The sequence below is a fragment of the Carcharodon carcharias genome, chromosome 18 (genome assembly GCF_017639515.1).
Source record: "Carcharodon carcharias isolate sCarCar2 chromosome 18, sCarCar2.pri, whole genome shotgun sequence".
NCBI classification, from domain to species: Eukaryota; Metazoa; Chordata; class Chondrichthyes; order Lamniformes; family Lamnidae; genus Carcharodon; species Carcharodon carcharias.
Genome location: NC_054484.1, coordinates 457657 through 477500, shown reverse-complemented (window position 1 = coordinate 477500; position 19844 = coordinate 457657). Strand labels below are relative to the sequence as shown.

Sequence of the window (19844 nt, the reverse complement as noted above, 5' to 3'; positions counted from 1 at the left end):
AGAGTTCTTCCCAGTGTCCTAGCCAATATTTGTCCCGCAATTAACATCACAAGAAAATGATGATCTGGTTATTGTCACATTGCTGTTTGGGAGAGTTTGCTATGGGCAAATTGGCTGCCACATTTCCTGCATTAAAACAGTGACTACACTTCAAAACGTCTTTCACTAGCTATAAAATACTTTGGGATGTCCAGTGATCATAAAAAATGCTAGATAAATGCAGAGTCTTCAGTCCCTCGGGCCTTTTCTGCAATTCGATAAGATCATGGCAGATCCGGTCGTGGCCTCAGCAGTAACCCACATTAGCAAACAATCCCCACATTATCAACACCCCTCTCGGCCCCCACCCCTGCCCTGGCCCTAGGACAGGACTAGCACTAACTGCCCTTTCCAGGACCCCTCTACCTCTCATCCTGGACAGGACTAGTACTAACTGCCCCTTCCAGGACCCCTCTACCTCTCATCCTGGACAGGACTGGCACTAACGTTTTTTTATTTGTTCATGGGTATCGCTGGCTAGGCCAACATTTATTGCCCATCCCTAATTACCCTTGTTCAGAGGGCATTTAAGAATCAACCACATTACTATGGGTCTAGAGTCACATGTAGGCCAGACCAAGTAAGGATGGCAGATTTCCTTCCCCAAAGGGCATCAGTGAACCAGATGGGTTTTTACGACAATCGGCAATGGTTTCATAGTCATCATTAGACTTTTAATTCCAGATTTTTATTGTATTTAAATTCCACCATCTGCCGTGGTGGGATTCGAACCCCAGTCCCCAGAGCATTACCCTGGGTCTCTGGAATACTAGTCCAGTGACAATACCACCACATTTCCAGGACACAGAGCAACCCTCTAACCCTCACCCGGGACAGGTCTGGCACTAACTGAAGTAACAGAAAATGCTGGAAATACCCAGCAAGTAAGGCTGTATCAGTGGAGAGAGAAACAGAGTTGACATGTCAGGCCTGTTACCTTCCATCAGAACTGGGAAAAATTTGAAATGTAATAGTATTTCAGCAAGTGAAAGGGAGGAGGGTGTAAAAGGAAGGTCTGTGATAGGGTGGCTGGAAGACAGGAGATTCAGGAAGAAAAGGTTTCCTTTGCCAAAAGGTGCAAGGCCAAAGGGAGTGGGAATGGGACAGGTAAAGAAACAAAATGTGTCAAGAGGAGATGAGTGAATGGCAGAATGCTGAACCGCTGCTGCTCAAAAACAAAAGAACAAGAAAAATTAGAATAAAACTGAAGCATGCAAAGGATAAGGAACAAAATGGAGGCAGAGATTACGGTCTGAAATTGATGAACACAGTGTTGAGTCCAGGAAGCTGTAAAGTGTTATTCAAAAGATGAGGTGCTGTGGCTCAAGCTTGTAGTGAGTTTGATTGGATCATTGCAGGAGGCTGAGGGCAGAGAGATCCATGTAAGAGAAAGGTGGAGAATTAAAATGACAGGTGACAGGAAGCTTGGGGTCAGGCTTGCAGATTGAATGGTGGTGTTCCACAAAGCGGTCACCCAGTCTGCTTCTTCACCTGGAAGGAGCACTTGGGGCCTTGGACAGTGAAAATTGAGGAGGTAAAAGGTCTAGTGTTGCCTCTTTTGCTCTTGCATGGAAAGGTGCCATGGGAAGAGGAATAGAACATAAGAAACTGGAGCAGGGTTAGACCATTCGACCCATTGAGCTTTTTCCACCATTCAATAAGGTTATGGCTGACCTGATTGTGGTCTCAACTCCATTTTCCTGCCTGTGCCCCTTAACCTTGAATCTCTTGGCTGTCTAACTCAGCCTTGAATATATTTAATGACCCAGCCCCCCTGCTCTCTGGGGAAGAGAATTCCAATGATTCTGGGAGGGTAGGGAAGGAGTGAGTGTTATCCCGATAGCCAGTTTGTGAATGAGCCAGAGCCAATCTTTACTTGGAATAGATTTATTCACAGGGTGAAACATTACAACTACATACCTCCTCACATGACCCCGCCCTGTGTCATTGAGCGTCTATTCATATGTGTGGATGTAACCATCCAATGGATGCCCTCCACTTCTACATACTTAACCTCAGTTGATACAATTGACCATGAGAACAGCTGTAAAGGAAATGGGATGGGCACTTTTGAGGGTCCTGTCAACCACAGAGCAGCAGAATTCATGGTTGACAAAAAATGAGACATATCAGAAGCACTGGTACGGAAGCTTACATCATCAGAAAAAATGTGACAGAAAAAGAGGAACTGGGAAAAGGAATGGAGTCCTAACAGGAAGCAACATTTGAAGAAGTGTAGTCGAGACAGCTCTGGGAGTCAGTGGGCCTATAGTGAATATTCTGTCCCCAGAATATAGACAGAGAAGTCCAGGAAGGGAAAGGAAGAGTTGGAGGTGGACCATGCGAAGGTAAAGGAAAGAGTGGAAATTGGAAGCAAAGTTAACAAAATTTTCCCATTCAGGGCATGAATAGGAAATGGCTTCAATATATTCATCAATGTACCAAAATCCACAAAGAGGACTGCCCTGGTCGACCTATTGTTTCAGTCTGGTCCTGACCCACTCAACTGATTTTTTACTACTTGAAAAGAGAGGTGAGAGAGGGAGTCTGAGTAAAACTGGAACAAAAGCGTTCCACATAACCCACAAAAAGACAGGTATAGCTGAGATCCATGTGGCTACCCATAGCAATATCTTTAATTTGGAAGAAGTGAGTGGAATTGAAGGAGACATTGTTCAATGAGAGAACAAGTTCAGCCAGGCAGATGAGGAGGTTGACGGATGGAGACTGGTTAGGCCTCCATTCAAGGAAGAAGCAGAGAGCCCTCAGACCATCCTGGTAGAGGATTGGAGATGTAGAGAATAGACGTCCATGGTGAAGAGGAGATGGTTAGGGCCAGGAAGCTGGAAATTGTTAAAGTAATGGAAGACATCGGAAAAGTCATGGGTGTAACTGGGAAGAGACTGAACAAGGGGAGAAAAATGAAGTCAAGGTAGGAAGCAATGAGTTCAGTGGGGCAGGAACAGGCGAAATGATGGGTCAACCAGGGCAGTCCTGTTTGTGGATCTTGGAAAGGAGGTGGAAGCGGGCTGTACAGGTTGGGAGATTCTGAGACTGGAAGCAGCGTAAGGAAGTTCCCCAGAGAAAAAGAAGTCAGTGACAGACCTGGATTCAATAGCTTGATGTTTGGTTGTGATGCCTTCGTCCAGGGGGAGGTAGAAGGACATGTCAGAGAGTTGGCATTCACCCTCTGCTAAGTAGACAACAGGACCCTTGTCAGCAGGTTTGATGACGATGTAGGGTTGGACCTATGGCAACTGAGGAGTGCAGCAAGTTCAGAGGGAGACAGAGTGAGTGAGGGGAGCCGAGAAACTGAGACTGCTAATGTTCTGCTTACAGTTTTGAATGAAATGATCAACAGAAGGCCAGAGGGAAGGGTCTGGGATAAGGGAAAATACTGGACACAAACAAAAAGGATCCACTGTGTTTGGGAGAGAACTTCTGGCCAAAGGAGTGAGTGAAGGTGATGGAGGAAGAGCTGAGAGTAATGCCAAGCTCAATATTTATTGAGATGGGGGTGGGGGGTGTAAGGGGTTGAAGCTGAGCCCTTTGCTAAGGACAGGTTGTTCATGGTCAGAGAGGGGAAGGTATCATGACTATATCACAAGATGTAAAATTAGAAGAAGGGATGGAGTTAGAAGGAAACGATGGGGAAGAAAGATCCAGAGGGGCATTTCTACCCATGAGATGTTCGCACTAACTGCCCCTCCCAGGACTCGCTGTAAACATAGAAACTAGGAGCAGGAGGAGGCTATTCGGCCCTTCTAGCCTGCTCTGCCATTCATTATGATCATGGCTGATCATCCAACTCAATAGCCTGTTCCCACTTTCTCCCCAGATCCATTGACCCCTTTCGCCCCAAGAGCTATATCTAACTCCTTCTTGAAAACAATGTTTTGGCCTCAACTACTTTCTGTGGTAGCGAATGCCACAGGCTCTCCACTCTCTGGTGAAGAAATTTCTCTTCATCTCAGTCCTAAATGGTCTTCCCCGTATCCTCAGACTGTGACCCCTGGTCTGGACTCCCCCACCATTGGGAACATCCTTTCTGCATCTACCCTGTCTAGTCCTGTTAGAATTTTATCGGATTCTATGAGATCCCCCCTCATTCTTCTAAACTCCAAAGAATATAATCTTAACTGTCTCAATCCCTCCTCATATGTCAGTTCCGCCATCCCAGGAATCAGTCTGGTAAACCTTCGCTGCACTCCCTCTATAACAAGTACATCCTTCCTCAGATAAGGAGACCAAAACTGCACACAATATTCCAGGTGTGGTCTCACCAAGGCCCTGTATAATTGCAGCAAGATATCCCTGCTCCTGTACTCAAATCCTCTCGCTATGAAGACCAACATACCATTTGCCTTCTTTACCGCCTGCTGCACCTGCATGCTTACCTTTAGCGACTGGTGTATGAGGACACCCAGGGCTCGTTGCACATTCCCCTCTCTCAATTTATAGCCATTCAGATAATAATCTGCCTTCCTGTTTTTGCTACCAAAGTGGATAACCTCACTTTATCCACATTATACTGCATCTGCCATACATTTACCCACTCACTCAGCTTGTCCAAATCACACTGAAGCATCTCTGCATCCTCCTCACAGCTCACCCTCCCATCCAGCTTTGTGTGATCTGAAAATTTGAAGATGTTACATTTAGTTCCCTCATCTAAATCATTAATATATATTGTGAATAGCTGGGTTCCCAACACGTATCTCTGCAGTACCCCACTAGTCACTGCCTGCCATTCAGAAAAAGACCCGTTTATTCCTATTCTTTGTTTCCTGTCTGCCAACCAGTCTTCTATCCATCTCAACACACTACCCCCAATCCCATGCGCTTTAATTTTACACACCAATCTCTTATGTGGGACTTTGTCGAATGCCTTCTGAAAGTCCAAATAAACCACATCCACTGGCTCCCCGTCATCAACTCTACCAGTTACATTCTCGAAAAATTCCAGTAGATTTGTCAAGCATGATTTCCCTTTCGTATATCCATGTTGACTCTGCCCGATTCTGCCACTGTTTTCCACGTGCTCAGCTATTAAATCTTATATAATGGACTGTAGAATTTTCCCCACTACCGACGTCAGGCTGACTGGTCTATAATTCCCTGTTTTCTCTCTGCCTCCCTTTTTAAAGAGTGGGGTTACATTAGCTACCCTCCAATCTGTCGGAACCATTCCAGAACCTGTCGAAACTTAGAAGATGACCACCAATGCATCCACCATTTCTAGAGCCACTTCCTTAAATATTTTGGGATGTAGATTATCAGGCCCTGGGGATTTATCGGTCTTCAATCCCATCAATTTCCCCAACACCATTTCCCTACTAATACCGATTTCTTTCAGTTCCTCCCTCTCACTAAACCCTGTGTTCTCCAACATTTCAGGTATGTTATTAGTGTCCTTCTTTGTGAAGACAGAACCAAAGTATGTATTTCATTGGTCAGCCATTTCTTTGTTCCCCATTATAAATTCCCCTGTTTCTGACTGGAAGGGACTTACATTTGTCTTCACCAATCTTTTTCTCTTCACATACCGATAGAAACTTTTACAGTCAGTTTTTATGTTCCCTGCAAGCTTACTCTCGTACTCTATTTTCCCCTTCTTAATCAAGCCCTTGGTACCCTTTGCTGAATTCTAAACTGCTCCCAATCCTCAGGTCTGTTGTCTTTTCTGGCCAATTTGTATGCCTCTTCCTTGGATCTAATACTATCTCTAATTTCCCTTGTAAGCCATGATTTGGCCACCTTTCCTGTTTTACTTTTGTGCCAGACAGGAATAAACAATTGTTGCAGTTCACCCTGCGCTCTTTGAATGTTTGCCTTTGCCTATCCACCGTCATCCCTTTAAGTAACGTTTCTCAATCCACCATAGCCAACTCATGCCTCATACCATCATAGTTTCCTTTAAGATTCAGGACCATAGTCTCAGAATCAACTACGTCACTCTCCATCTTGATGAAGAATTCTATCATATTATGGTCGCTCATCCCCAAGGGGCCTCGCACAACTTGATTGCCAATTATTCCTTTCTCATTACACAATACCCAGTCTAGGATGGCCTGTTCTTCAGTTGGTTCCTCAATGTATTGGTCCAGAAAACCATCCCGTATATACTCCAGGAATTCCTCCACTATGGTATTGTTACTAATTTGATTCGCCCAATCTATATGCGGATTAAAGTCACCCAAAGTTACAGATGTTCCTTTATTGCACGCATCTATAATTTCCTGTTTAATGTCATTCCCAACATCACCACTACAGTTTGGGGGTTTATATACAATCCCCACTAATGTTTTTTGCCCCTTAGTATTTCTCAGCTCTACCCATACAGATTCCACATTGTCGGAGCTAATATCTTTCCTCACTATTGCGTTAATTTCCTCTTTAACCAGCAATGCAAATCCACCGCCTTTTCCTTTTTGTCTGTCCTTCCTAAATACTGAATATCCCTGGATGTTCAGTTCCCATCCCTGGTCACCCTGCAGCCATGTCTCCGTAATCCCGACTATATCATACCGTTTACATCTATCTGCGTGGTTAATTCATCCACTTTATTATGACGCTCCTCGCGTTCAAGCACAAAACCTTAAGGCTTGTCTTTTTAACATTACTTGTCCCGATCCCACTATTTTTCACTGAGGCCCTGTTTGATTCCTGCCCTTGATTTCTCTGCCTATCACTTTTGTTATTCCGCTTTCTGTCTTTTGTTCTTGTCTTTGATTCCCCCTCCTCTGACTCCTTGAATAGGTTCCCATCCCACTGCCATTTTACTTTAAACCCTCCCCAACCACTCTAGCAAATATTCCCCCTAGGACATCAGTCCCAGTCCTGCCCAGGTGTAACCCGTCCAGTTTGTACCGGTCCCACCTCCCCCAGAACCAGTCCCAATGTCCCAGGAATCTGAAACCCTCCCCCTCACACCACCTCTTCAGCCACGTATTCATCCGATATATCCTGCTATTTCTACTCTGACTGGCACGTGGCACTGGTAGTAATCCTGAGATCACTACCTTTGAGGTCCTATTTTCAACTTACTTCCTAACTCTATATATTCTGTTTTTAGGACCTCATCCCTTTTTTGACCTGTGCCGTTTAAACCAATGTGTACCACGATCACTGGCTGTTCACCCTCCCCTTTCAGAATGTCCTGTAGCTGCTCTGAGACATCCTTGACCCTAGCACCAGGGAGGCAACATACCATCCTAGAGTGTCATTTGCAGCCAAAGAAATGCCTATCTATTCCTCTTACTATTGAATGCCCGATAACTATTGCATTCCCACACTTTTTACTCCTCCCCTGTGCAGCAGAGCCAACCACCTTGCAACGAATTTGGCTGTTGCTGCTTTCCCCTGAGAGGCCATTTCCCTCAACAGTACCCAAAGCGGTATATCTGTTTTGCAGGGGAATAGCCACAGGAGATTCCTGCACTGTCTGCCTAGTCCTCTCGCTTTGCCTGGTGGTCACCCATTCCCTTCCTGCCTGTGGACTTTTAGCCTGCGGTGTGACCAGCTGTCTGTACATGCTATCCACGATACTCTCCACCTTGTGGATGCTCCACAGTGTCCCCAGCCACCCCACCAGCTACAAAACCCCGGCTTCCAGGAGCTGCAGCTGGAGACATTTCCCGCACACATGCTGGCTCTGGGCACTGGAAACGTTCCTGGCTTCCCACATACAGCAGGAGGAGCATACCATGGCTTTGAGTTCTCTTGCTATGACTTACCCCTTTAAATTAAATTAACCCTTTTGGAAGTTACTTAATATCACATAATATCAATTACTCTAGGGCTCTTCATCCCTGCTCCTTGTTGTCACAGAATATAGCCCTTAAAAATGATGAATCACAAAATAAGACCTTAAAAACTATAAGCGATGAAAGTAGTAAATACTTACCCAACCGTACTCACAGTACTCATTCCCTCCTCACTGAACTCCCAAAGCAACACTCCTGTGCAGACTGTGATGCTGACTGCAGGACACTCTTCCCAGACTGTTTCACAGCTATGCTGACTGCAGGACACTCTTCCCAGACTGTTTCACAGCTATGCTGACTGCAAGACACTCTTCACAGCAACCCACTGCCATCTCCCAGGACAGTGCAAATGCTAATTGGCCCCTCCCAGGATTCAGTAAACCTATCCCCCAGGACGGGGCTGGCACTAACTGCCCCTCCCAGGACTCGCTGTAACCCTAAACCCTCCAAAGACAGGTTAAGCACCAACAATGACCATTCTGGAAGCTGAGACTGGAACTATCCCCCAGGGCTACACTAAATCTAGCATTTGACCTAACATGAATCTCTGGGCTGGAACTGGGCTCAGCAATTCGTCTCCACGGGACGAAGAAAGAGACCAAACCCTACGCTGGGCTGGCTTGAATAGGATTTATCGGGAAACAGCTGTCTGAGTTTGGCTTGGAGTCAAACAGCCTGTTCGGAAAACTAAATAACAGGCTTATGGTTGGATCACACACTTGTGTGGCAGAGGATCCTCCTGTCTTTCTATCTAACCATGTCTTACCCCAGGACTTGTGTGTCTCTTTGTATCAGGGGTTTACTGTCCCAGTATTTGTAACCTCCTCTCCCATTTGGTACTTTTATCAGGAATATGAAGGTGAACGGAATGCGGAAAATGAGAGACACGGTCAGGGGAAAGCCACACTGCCAAACGGTGACACATATGAAGGAGCCTATGAGTATGGCAAGCGGAATGGAATGGTAAGAAATGACTGTCCCCAGTGTTGTAAAGACCAAGTGTTGTGACATTCCCCGACAGACAGAAATAACTCAAAAAGCTGACAGTCATCACTCTGTTTTATTAAACGATACAACATCAGAACTGATCCATGGAATGAAATCCCACAACTCCAACTCTCAGCATAATTGATGCTCTATGTGTAACTAGCAGAGCTATCCCACAGACTAGTCAAGCAACAGCCTGACATAGTCATCCTCACAGATTCATACCTTACAGATAATGTCCCAGGCACCACCATCACCATCCCTGGGTATGTCCTGTCCCACCAGCAGGACAGGCCCAGCAGAGATGGGGGCACAGTGGTATACAGTCAGGAGGGAGTTGCCCTGGGAGTCCACAGTGTCGACCCCTGACCCCATGAAGTCTCATGACATCAGGTCTAACATGGGCAAGGAAATCTCCTGCTGATTACCACGTACCGCCCTCCCTCAGCTGATGAATCAGTGCTCCTCCATGTTGAACACCACTTGGAGGAAGCACTGAGAGTGGCAAGGGCACAGAATAAGGGGAGGTGGGGGACATAGTGGTTTTGTCCTGGACTGGTAATCCAGATACACAGGGTAATGCTCTGGGGACCCGGATTCGAATCCCACCACAGCAGATGGTGGAATTTGAATTCAATAAAAATCTTGAATTAAAAGTCTAATGGTGACCATGAAACCAATGTTGATTGATGTAAAAACCCATCTGGATCACTAATGTCCTTTAGGGAAGGAAATCTGCTGGCCTTACCTTGTCTGACCTACATCTGACTCCAGACCCACAGCAATGCGGTTGACTCTTAAATGCCCTCTGAACAAGAGCAATTAGGATGGGCAATAAATGCTGGCCTAGCCAGTGACACCCACATCCCTTGAATGAATTTAAAAAAAGAATGTACTCTGGGTGGGGGACTTCAATGTCTGTCACCAAGAGTGGCTCGGTAGCACCGCTACTGGCTGAGCTGGCTGAGTCCTAAATGACATAGCTGCTAGATAACTGCAGGTAGCGAGGGAACCAGCAAGAGGGAAAAATATATTTCACCTCATCCTCACCAACATGGCTGCCGCAGATGTATCTGTCTACGACAGTATCGGTAGGAGTGACCACTGCACAGTCATTGTGGAGACGAAGTCCAGTGTTCACATTGAAGATACCCTCCATCAGTTGTGTGGCACTACCACCGTGCTAAATGGGATAGATTTCGAACAGATCTAGCAACTCAAGACTGGGCATCCATGAGGCGCTGTGGGCCATCAGCAGCAGCAGAATTGTACTCAAACACAATCTGTAACCTCATGGCCCAGCATATCCCCCACTCCACCATTACCATCAAGCCAGGGGATCAACCCTGGTTCAATGAAGAGTGCAGGAGGGAATGCCAGGAGCAGCACCAGGCATATCTAAAAATGAAGTGTCAACCAGGTGAAGCTACAACACACCATGTCAAGTACCATAAACAGCAAGTGATCAACAGAGCTAAACAATCCCACAACCAACAGATCAGATCTGAAATCTGCAGTCCTGCCACATCCAGTTGGGAATGGTGGTGGACAATTAAGCAACTCCACAAATATCCCCATCCTCAATGACAGGGGAACCCAGCACATCAGTGCATAAGATAAAGCTGAAGCATTTGCTACAATCTTCAGTCAGAAGTGCTGAGTTGATGATCCATCTCAGCCTCCTCTGAAGGTCCCCAGCATCACAGATGCCAGTCTTCAGCCAATTCGATTAACTCCATGTGATATCAAGAAACGGCTGAAGGCACTGGATACTGCAAAGGTTATGGGCCCTGACAATATTCCAGCAATAGTACTGAAGACTTGTGCTCCAGAACTTGCCGCGCTCCTAGCCAAGCTGTTCCAGTACAGCTACAACACTGGTATCTACCCAGCTATGTGGAAAATTGCCCAGGTATGTCCTGTACACAAAAAGCAGGACAAATCCAACCCGGTCAATTATCACCCCATCAGTCTACTTTCCATCATCAGTAAAGAGATGGAAGGGGTCATCAACAGTGCTATCAAGCAGCACTTGCTTAGCAATAAGCTGCTCACTGATGCCTGGTTTGGGTTCTGCCAGGGCCACTCAGCTCCTGACCTCATTACAGCCTTGATTCAAAAGAGCTGAACTCCTGAGGTGAGAGTGACTGCCCTTGACATCAAGACAGCATTTGACTGAGTGTGACATCAAGGAGCCCTCGCAAAACTGGAGTCAATGGGAATCAGGGGAAAAACTCTCCACTAGCTGGAGTCATACCTAGCACAAAGGAAGATGGTGCAATTAGAACAAAGAAAAGTACAGCACAGGAACAGGCCCTTTGGCCCTCCAAGCCTGCGCCAATCATATTGCCCGTCAACTAAAACATTTTGCACTTCCGGGGTCCGTATCCCTCTATTCCCATCCTATTCATGTATTTGTCAAGCTGCCTCGTAAACACCACTATCGTACCTGCTTCCACCACCACCTCTGGCAACAAATTCCAGATACTCACTGCCCTCTGCGTAAAAAAACTTTCCCCGCACATCTCTTCTATAGGTTCCTCCTCTCATCTTAAATCTACGTCCCCTAGTAATTGATTCTTCCACCTGGGAAAAAGCTTCTGACTATCTACTCTGTCCATGCCACTCATAATTTTGTAAACTTCTATCAAGTCGCCCCTCAATCTTCGTCGCTCTAGTGAGAACAATCCGAGTTTCTCCAACCTCTCCTCATAGCTAGTAACCTCCAGACCAGGCAGCATCCTGGTAAACCTCCTCTGCACCCTCTCCAATGCCTCCATATCCTTCTGGTAATGTGGTGACCAGAATTGCACGCAATTTTCCAAGTGTGGCCTAACCAAGGTTCTATACAGCTGCAGTATGACTTCCCAGCTTTTATACTCAATACCCCTGCCAATGAGGGCAAGCATGCCATATGTCTTCCTGACTACCTTATCCACCTGCGTTGCCACTTTCAGTGACCTGTGGACCTGTACACCCAGATCCCTCTGCCCATCAATGCACTTAAAGGTTCTGCCATTTACTGTATAATTCCTGCCTGTATTAGACCTTCTAAAATGCATTACCTCACATTTGTCCGGATTAAACTCCATCTGCCATTTCTCCGCCCAAGTCTCCAACCGATCTATATCCCGTTGTATCCTTTGACAATCCTCTTCACTATCTGCAACTCCTCCAACTTTAGTGTCGTCTGCAAACTTACTAATTAGCCCAGTTACATTTTCCTCCAAATCATTTATGTATACTACAAACAGCAAAGGTCCCAGCAATGATCCCTGCGGAACTCCACTAGTCACAGCTCTCTATTCAGAAAGGCACCCTTCCACTGCTACCCTCTGTCTTCTATGACCAAGCCAATTCTGTATCCATCTTGCCAGCTCACCTCTGATCCCATGCAACTTTACCTTCTGTACCAGTCTGCCATGAGGGACCTTGTCAAAGCCCTAACTGAAATCCATGTACATAACATCCACAGCCCTAACATCGTCAATCATCTTTGTCACTTCCTCGAAAAACTCGATCAAGTTAGTGAGACACGACCTCCCCTTCACAAAACCATGCTGCCTCTCACTAATACGCCCATTTGCTTCTAAATGGTAGTAAATCCTGTCACGAAGAATCTTCTCCAATAATTTCCCTACCACTGACGTAAGGCTCACCGGCCTGTAATTTCCTGGATTATCCCTGCTACCCTTCTTAAACAATGGAACAACATTGTTGGAGGTTAGTCATCTCAGCTCCAGGACATCACTGCAGGAGTTCCTCAGGGTAGTGTCCTCGGCCCAACCATCTTCAGCTGCTTCATCAACGACCTTCCTTCCATTATAAGGTCAGAAGTGGGGATGTTCGCTCATGATTGCACAATGTTCAGCACCATTCAGCAACTCCTCAGATACTGAGTCAGTTCATGTCCAAAAGCAACAAGACCTGGACAATATCCAGGCTTGGGCTGACAAGTGGCAAGTAACATTCATGTCACACAAGTGTCAGGCAATCACCATCTCCAACAAGAGAAAATCTAAGCATTGGCCCTTGACACTTGATGGCATTACGATCACTGAGTTCCCCACTATCAACATCCTGGGGGTTACCATTGACCAGAAACTGAACTGGACCAGCCATATAAATTCTGTGTCTACAAGAGCAGGTCAGAAGCTAGGAATCCTGCGGCAAGAAACTCACCTCCTGACTCCCCAAAGCCTGTCCACCATCCACAAGGCTTAAGTCAGGAGTGTGATGGAATACTCTCCCCTTGCCTGGATGAGTGCAGCTCCCACAACACTCAACAAGCTTGATACCATCCAGGACAAAGCAGCCCACTCGATTGGCACCACATCCACAAACATTCACTCCCTACACCACCGATGCACAGTAGCAGCAGTGTGTGTACCATCTACAAGATGCACTGCAGGAAGTCACCAAGGCTCCTTAGACAGCACCTTTCAAACCCACAATCACTACCGTCTAGAAGGACAAGGTCTGCAGATAGATGGGAACACCACCACCTGGAAGTTCCCCTCCAAGTCACTCACCATCCTGACTTGGAAATATATTGTCGTTCCTTCACTGTCGCTGGGTCAAAATCCTGGAACTCCCTCCCTAACAGCACTGTGGGTGTACCTACACCACATGGACTGCAGCAGTTCAAGAAGGCAGCTCACCACCACCTTCTCAAGGGCAACTAGGGATGGGCAATAAATGCTGCCCCAGCCAGCAACGCCAACATCTAATGAAAGAATAAAAGAAAAGGGATGGGGAAGATTAGGGACTGAAAAGGGGATTGACACATGGAGACAGGGGCCATGGCTGAGGTATTAATTGAATACTTTACATCTGTCTTTACCGAGGAAGAAGATGCTACCCAGGCCATGGTGACTGAGGAGGTCGGTAAGGTACTGAATGAGCCAGAAATTGCCCAGCCAGCAAAGCCAACATCCCATGAATGATTAAAAAAAGGGTCATATTCTGAGTGTTCACCTCCAGAAAGTAAATTGGTGATGGATAGTACTGGAGACAATCTTTACTCAGTTACATTTTACATTTACTTTTACATTTTAGAGATTTCCTTTCTCTCCAGTATAAGCCTGTAAAGTCAATCTGTAACCTTTTCTCCCTCACACTTTGCATGAAGTGTACAATATTCCACACTGAACAACCATCCACATAATAAATGTAGCTACAAGCATAAGAATCAGCAGCAGGAAGAGGCCACTCGGCCCCTCAACCCTCTCCGCCATTCAATAAGATCATGGCTGATCTGATTGTAACCTCAACCCCACATTCCTGCCTACCCCGATAACCTTTCATCCCCTTTGTTTATCAAGAATCCATCTGGCTCCGTCTTAAAGATAATGAAAGATTCTGCTTCTGTTGCCTTTTGAGGAAGAGAGTCCCAAAGCCTCACAACCCTCAGAGTCAAAATTTCTCCTCATCTCCATCTTAAAATGGCGGCCTCTTATTTTTAAACATAACCCCTAGTTTTAGATTCTCCCACATGAGGAAACATCCTTTCCACATCTGCCCTGTCTAGACTCCTCAGGATCTTATGTTTCAATACAGTTTGTTTCTATCTTCAGTATGCCCCCTATACAGAATCGCACTTAAGATATTTGACAAATAGAATTCCATATCCGCTGCCTCTCAAAGAGCCAAAAGTACTTTTAACAATACTTTTTATTTTCTTAGTATCCCAAACTAAAGGATAACGTTTTCCATTTTCAGCCATAAGAAATACGAAACCATCTACACAGGAGTACCCATCAGAAAGATTAGCATATAAAGCAACTCATTTCATGTTCTTTGGGTCACCTAAGGATAGGGACTTAGGTTTGTGTTTCACCAGATTTATTCTTTTCATGTTTTTATTTGCCTTTAAAACATTCTGTACTTTAGTCCAACACATCAAAGCTAGCATCTAATCAGGTCAATTGACAAATCGAGCTTCACAATTGCTCTATATGGGGAGGCATGGCGTAGTGGTATTGTCACTGGACTATTAACCCAGAGACCCAGAGTAATGCTCTGGGGACCCATGTTTGTATCCCATCACAACAGATGGTGCAATTTAATTCAATTAAAAAATCTGGAATTAAAAACCTGTAAGAAACCATAATAGTTGCAACCCATCTGATGTCCTTTAGAGAAGGAAATCTGCTGTCCTTAGCTGGCCTGCATGTGACTTCAGACCCTCAGCAATGTGGGTGACTGTTAACTAGCAAGCCACTCAGTTCTCAAGGGCAATTAGGGATGAGCAATAAATGCTGACCCAGCCAGTAATACCCCCTTCCCAATAAAAAAAATCTTTTCTTGAGATGTAACATTATCCATTGTATGATCAACCAAGATGAGAATAATTTTCCCTAATAGGATTGTTGATTTTATCTCTAAACAGTATAGTTAAATGCCTCACAATCCTGACTCATAATTTCAAATTTTACCCTAACCTTATTAATATCATTTCTCAATTTCTTCAATGCTGCCCCATAAGAAATCATCAACATGCATCAAGAAGATAAAAGCAAAGAACTGCAGATGCTGGAAATCCAAAACAAAAACAGAAATAGAAATACCTGGAAAAACTCAGCAGGTCTGACAGCATCTGTGGAGAGGAGCACAGTTGACATTTCGAGTCCTCATGACCCTTCAACAGAACTAAGTAAAATTAGGAAAGGGGTGAATTAAACCAGCTTATATTTCACCGCTTTCCTATTTTTACTTAGTTCTGTTGAAGGGTCATGAGGACCCGAAACATCAACTGTGCTCTCCTCCGCCAATGCTGCCAGACCTGCTGAGTTTTTCCAGATATTTCTGTTTCTGTTTTTGCGTCAAGAAGATGCCTGAGCGTTTTCCTTTACAGAACCAGTAAAACACCTGAGGGATAAAAACTGAAAATGTTGGAAAAATTCAGCAGTTCTCACAGCATCTGTGGAGAGAGAAACAGAGTTAACATTTCAACCCCATCTGACCCTTCTTCAGAGCTAAAGAGAAGTAGAAATGTGATGAAATTTATACTGTGTAAGGGGGGTTGGAGTAGGTGAAGCTGGATAGAAGGTCAGGGATAAGTGGGGCCAAGGAGAGATTGACAAAGATGTCATGGACAAAAAGACAAAGGAAGTGTTAATGGTAGTGATAAGGGCTAAAGAAGGTGCTGATAGTGGCCTTCAGGTAAGAAAGCGGAATGTGTAAATAGCAGAACAAGGGTAAGCACTCTGTGAAAGAACAACATGAACAAGTAACAGATGGTCCTATTGGGGTTTGGCTGGGGAGAGGGGGCAGTGGTTGGGGAAAAAAAGGATAGAGTATGGGATAAAAAAGAGGATAAAACAATGAATAAAAATAAATAAAAATATGTAGATTTAAAATATACTTTTTTAAAAAAGGAATTCAAAAAGGGGTGAAGATAGAGGAGAGAGTTCATGGTCTGAAGTTGTTGAACCCAATGTTAAGTCCGGAAGGCTGTAAAGTGCCTAGTCGGAAGATGAGGTGCTGTTCCTCCAGTTTGCATTGAGCTTCACTGGAACATTGCAGCAGGTCAAGGATGGATATGTGGCCATGAGAGCAGGACTGTGTGTTGAAATGGCAAGCAACAGCTTGCGGAGAGACTTAAAGGTGCTTCACAAAGTGGTCACCCAGTCTGCGTTTGGTCTCTCCAATGTAGAGGAAACCACATTGGGAGCAGCGAGTGCAGTGGACTAAATTGAAGGAGGTGCAAGTGAAATGCTGCTTCACCTGAAAGAAGTGTTTTGGCCCTTGGATGGTGAGTTATAGCACAGAAACAGGCCCTTCGGCCCATCGTGTCCATGCCAGCCATCAAACACCCATCTATTCTAACCCAATTTTTCAGCACTTGGCCCATTGCCCTGTATGCTTTGGCGTGTTAGGTGCTCATCTAAATACTTCTTAAATGTTGTGAGGGTTCCTGCCTCTACCACCCCCTCAGGCAGTGTGTTCCAGATTCCAACCACCCTCTGGGTGAAAAGATTTTTCATTGAACCTCCTCTAAACCTCCTGTCCCTTACCTTAAATCTATGCCCCCTGGTTATTGACACCTCCACGAAGGGGAAAAGTTTCCTCCTATCTACCTTATCTATGCCCCTCATAATTTTGTATACCTCTGTCAGGTCCCCGCTCCCCACCTCAGCCTTCTGTGCCCCATGAAAACAATCCTAGCTTATCCAATCTCTCTTCATAGCTGAAAAACTCCAGCCCAGGCAACATCATTGTGAATCCCCTCTGCACCCTCTCCAGTGCAATCACATCCTTCCTATAATGTGCTGACTAGAACTGCACACAATACTCCAGCTGTGGCCTAACTAGTGTTTTATACAGTTCCAACATAACCTCCCTGCTCCTGTTTCTATGTCTTGGCTAATAAAAGCAAGCATCCCATATGCCTTCTTTACCACCTTATCTACTTGTGCTGCTGCCTTCAGAGATCTATGGATATGTGCACCAAGGTCCCTCTGATCCTCTGTACTTCCTAGGGTCCTACCATTCATTGTAGGATGGGCATGTTAGTCCTCTCAAAATACTTCAACTCACACTTCTCAGGATTAAATTCCATTTGCCACTGCTCTGCCCATCTTACCAGCCCATCTATATTGTCCTGTAATCTAAGGCTTTCCTCTTCACTATTTTCGACACCACCTATTTCCATGTCACCTGCAAGCTTACTGATCATACCTCCTATATTCACGTCTAAATCATTAATGTACACTACAAACAGCAAGGGTCCCAGCACCGATCCCTGTAGTACACCGTTGGTTAGAGGCTTCCAATTGCAAAAACAACCTTCCACCATCACCCTCTGCCTCCTGCCACCATGCCAATTTTGGATCCAGTTTGCCAAATTGCCCTGGATCCCTTGCGTTCTCACGTTCTTGACCGTTCTCCCATGCAGGACCTTGTCAAAAGCCTTACTGAAGTCCATGTAGACTACATCGACTGCACTACCCTCATCTACACAGCTAATCACCTCCTTGAAAAATTCAATCAAATTTGTTAGGAGGGAGGAGGTAAGGGGGCAGGTGTTGCATGTTCTGCGATTACATGGGAAGGTGCCTTGGGAAGGGGATGAGGTATAGCGGGTGATGGAGGAGTGGACCAGGGTGTCCCAGAGGAAACGGTTCCTACGGAATGCTGATGGGGTGGGGTGGGGGGAGTGAGGGGAAAATGTGTTCGGTGGTGGCATCATGCTGGAGTTGGCAGAAATGGCGGAGGATGATCCTTTAAAAGCGGAGGCTGGTGGGGTGAAAAGTGAAGACAAGGGAGACCCTATCATTGTTCTGGGAGGGAGGGGATGGTGTGAGGGCATAGGTGCAGGAGATGGGTCGGACTTGGCTGAGGGCCCTGTCAACCACAGTGGGGGGAAAACCTCAGTTGAGGAAGAAGGAAGACATGTCAGAAGCACCTTTACACTACCGTTAACAGCCCCCATCTATCGCTGGTCTTCTATCTAGCTTCACTTGCTCCATCCCACTTACACGATATAACTTTCATCACATTTCTACTTCTGAAGTAGGGTCATACAGACTCGAAACGTGAACTCTGTTTCTCTCTCCTCAAATGCTGTCAGACCTGCTGAGATTTTCTAGCATTTTCTGTTTTTATTTCAGATTTCCAGCATCTGCAGCATTTTGCTTTTAAAATATTGGAGAATCTGTTTTTAGTTGAACACAACTATTTTCTGCAAAACAGACCTCACTGAAAAATATCACGTACAGGAAGTATCAATCAGGCCAGCGGCATATTTGTTTAATTTCCATAGTTTCCCTTCTGTACCTGCTGCCTCAGTGGATAGTTTCAGAAACACCCCTCTGAAAATTATTGCTCTGCAATAATGTTGATTGACATTTAGGAAGGACAGGAAGTTAGGAAAAGGTGGAGGGGTGGCTCTGTTAATTAATGATAGTATTAGCACAATAGAGAGAGGTGACCTAAGTTCAGGAAACCAGGATGTGGAAACGGTTTGGGTAGAGATGAGAAATGGTAAAGGCAAGAAGTCACTTGTGGGAGTTGTGTACAGACCCCCTAACAGTAACCACATGGTAGGATGGGGTATAAAGGAAGAAATAATGGGAGCTTGTCTGAAAGGTATGGCAATAATCATGGGGGATTTTAACCATATAGACATATAGACTGGAAAAATCAGATGGGCAAAGGAAGTCTAATTGAGGAACTCAGAATGTTTTTGGGATAGTTTCTTAGAACAGCACGTTCTGGTGCCAACTAGAGAGCAGGCTGTACTAGAACTAATATTAAGCAACAAGATAGGATTAGTTAATGACCTCATAGTGAAGGTGCCCGTAGGTAGCAGTGATCATATGATTGAATTTTATATTCAGTTTGAGGGAGAGGAGAGTGGGTCTGGGACCAGTATTTTAAACTTAAATAAGGGCACTTAGAAGGGCATGACAGTAGGAGTAGCTAAAGTAAATTGGCTAATGAGGTTAAGGGGTAGGTCAATAGAGATGCAGTGGCAGATATTTAAGGGATATTTCAAATACACAGAATAGAAATATCACAACAAGAAAGAAAAATTCCAAGAGGAGGACCTACCATCCGTGGTTAACCAAAAAAATTAAAGATAGTATCAAACTTTTTAAAAAAGCATATAATTGCACAAAGATGGGTGGCAGGTCAGAAGATTGGGTGGAATATAAAAAAACGGCAAAGAATGACTAAAAGATTAATGAGGAAAGAGAATTAGAGTATGAGGGAAAATAAGCTAGAAAGATAGAGACAGGTAGTGAAAGTTTCTATAGCTACTTCAAAAAAGAAGAGTTAACAAAGCATTGGTCCTATAAAAAGTGTGTCTGTGGAATTAATAATGGAAATTAAGGAGATGGCAGATGCATTGGGCAGGTATTTTGCATCGGTCTTCACGAGACAGGATACAAGTAACATCCCAGAAATAGCTGTAAATCAGAAAATGGAAGGGAGGAACAAACTCAGGAAAATTACAATCACCAGGGAAGTGATATTGAGAAAATTGTTGGGGCTGACAAACTGTTGGAACTGCGGGCTGACAAATCCCCAGGTCCTGATGCACTT

General features: G+C 45.0%; 1 protein-coding gene across 1 annotated transcript in view; it reads left to right on the top strand.

Annotated features, from left to right (window-relative positions):
- rsph1 (radial spoke head component 1) overlaps window positions 1–19844 on the top strand; it is an 84826-nt gene that overhangs the window by 1110 nt on the left and 63872 nt on the right. Inside the window, exon 2 of the mRNA XM_041211933.1 lies at window positions 8655–8768. Within this exon, the coding sequence (XP_041067867.1) occupies window positions 8655–8768 (114 nt within the window). The remainder of the gene's footprint in view (window positions 1–8654; window positions 8769–19844) is intronic.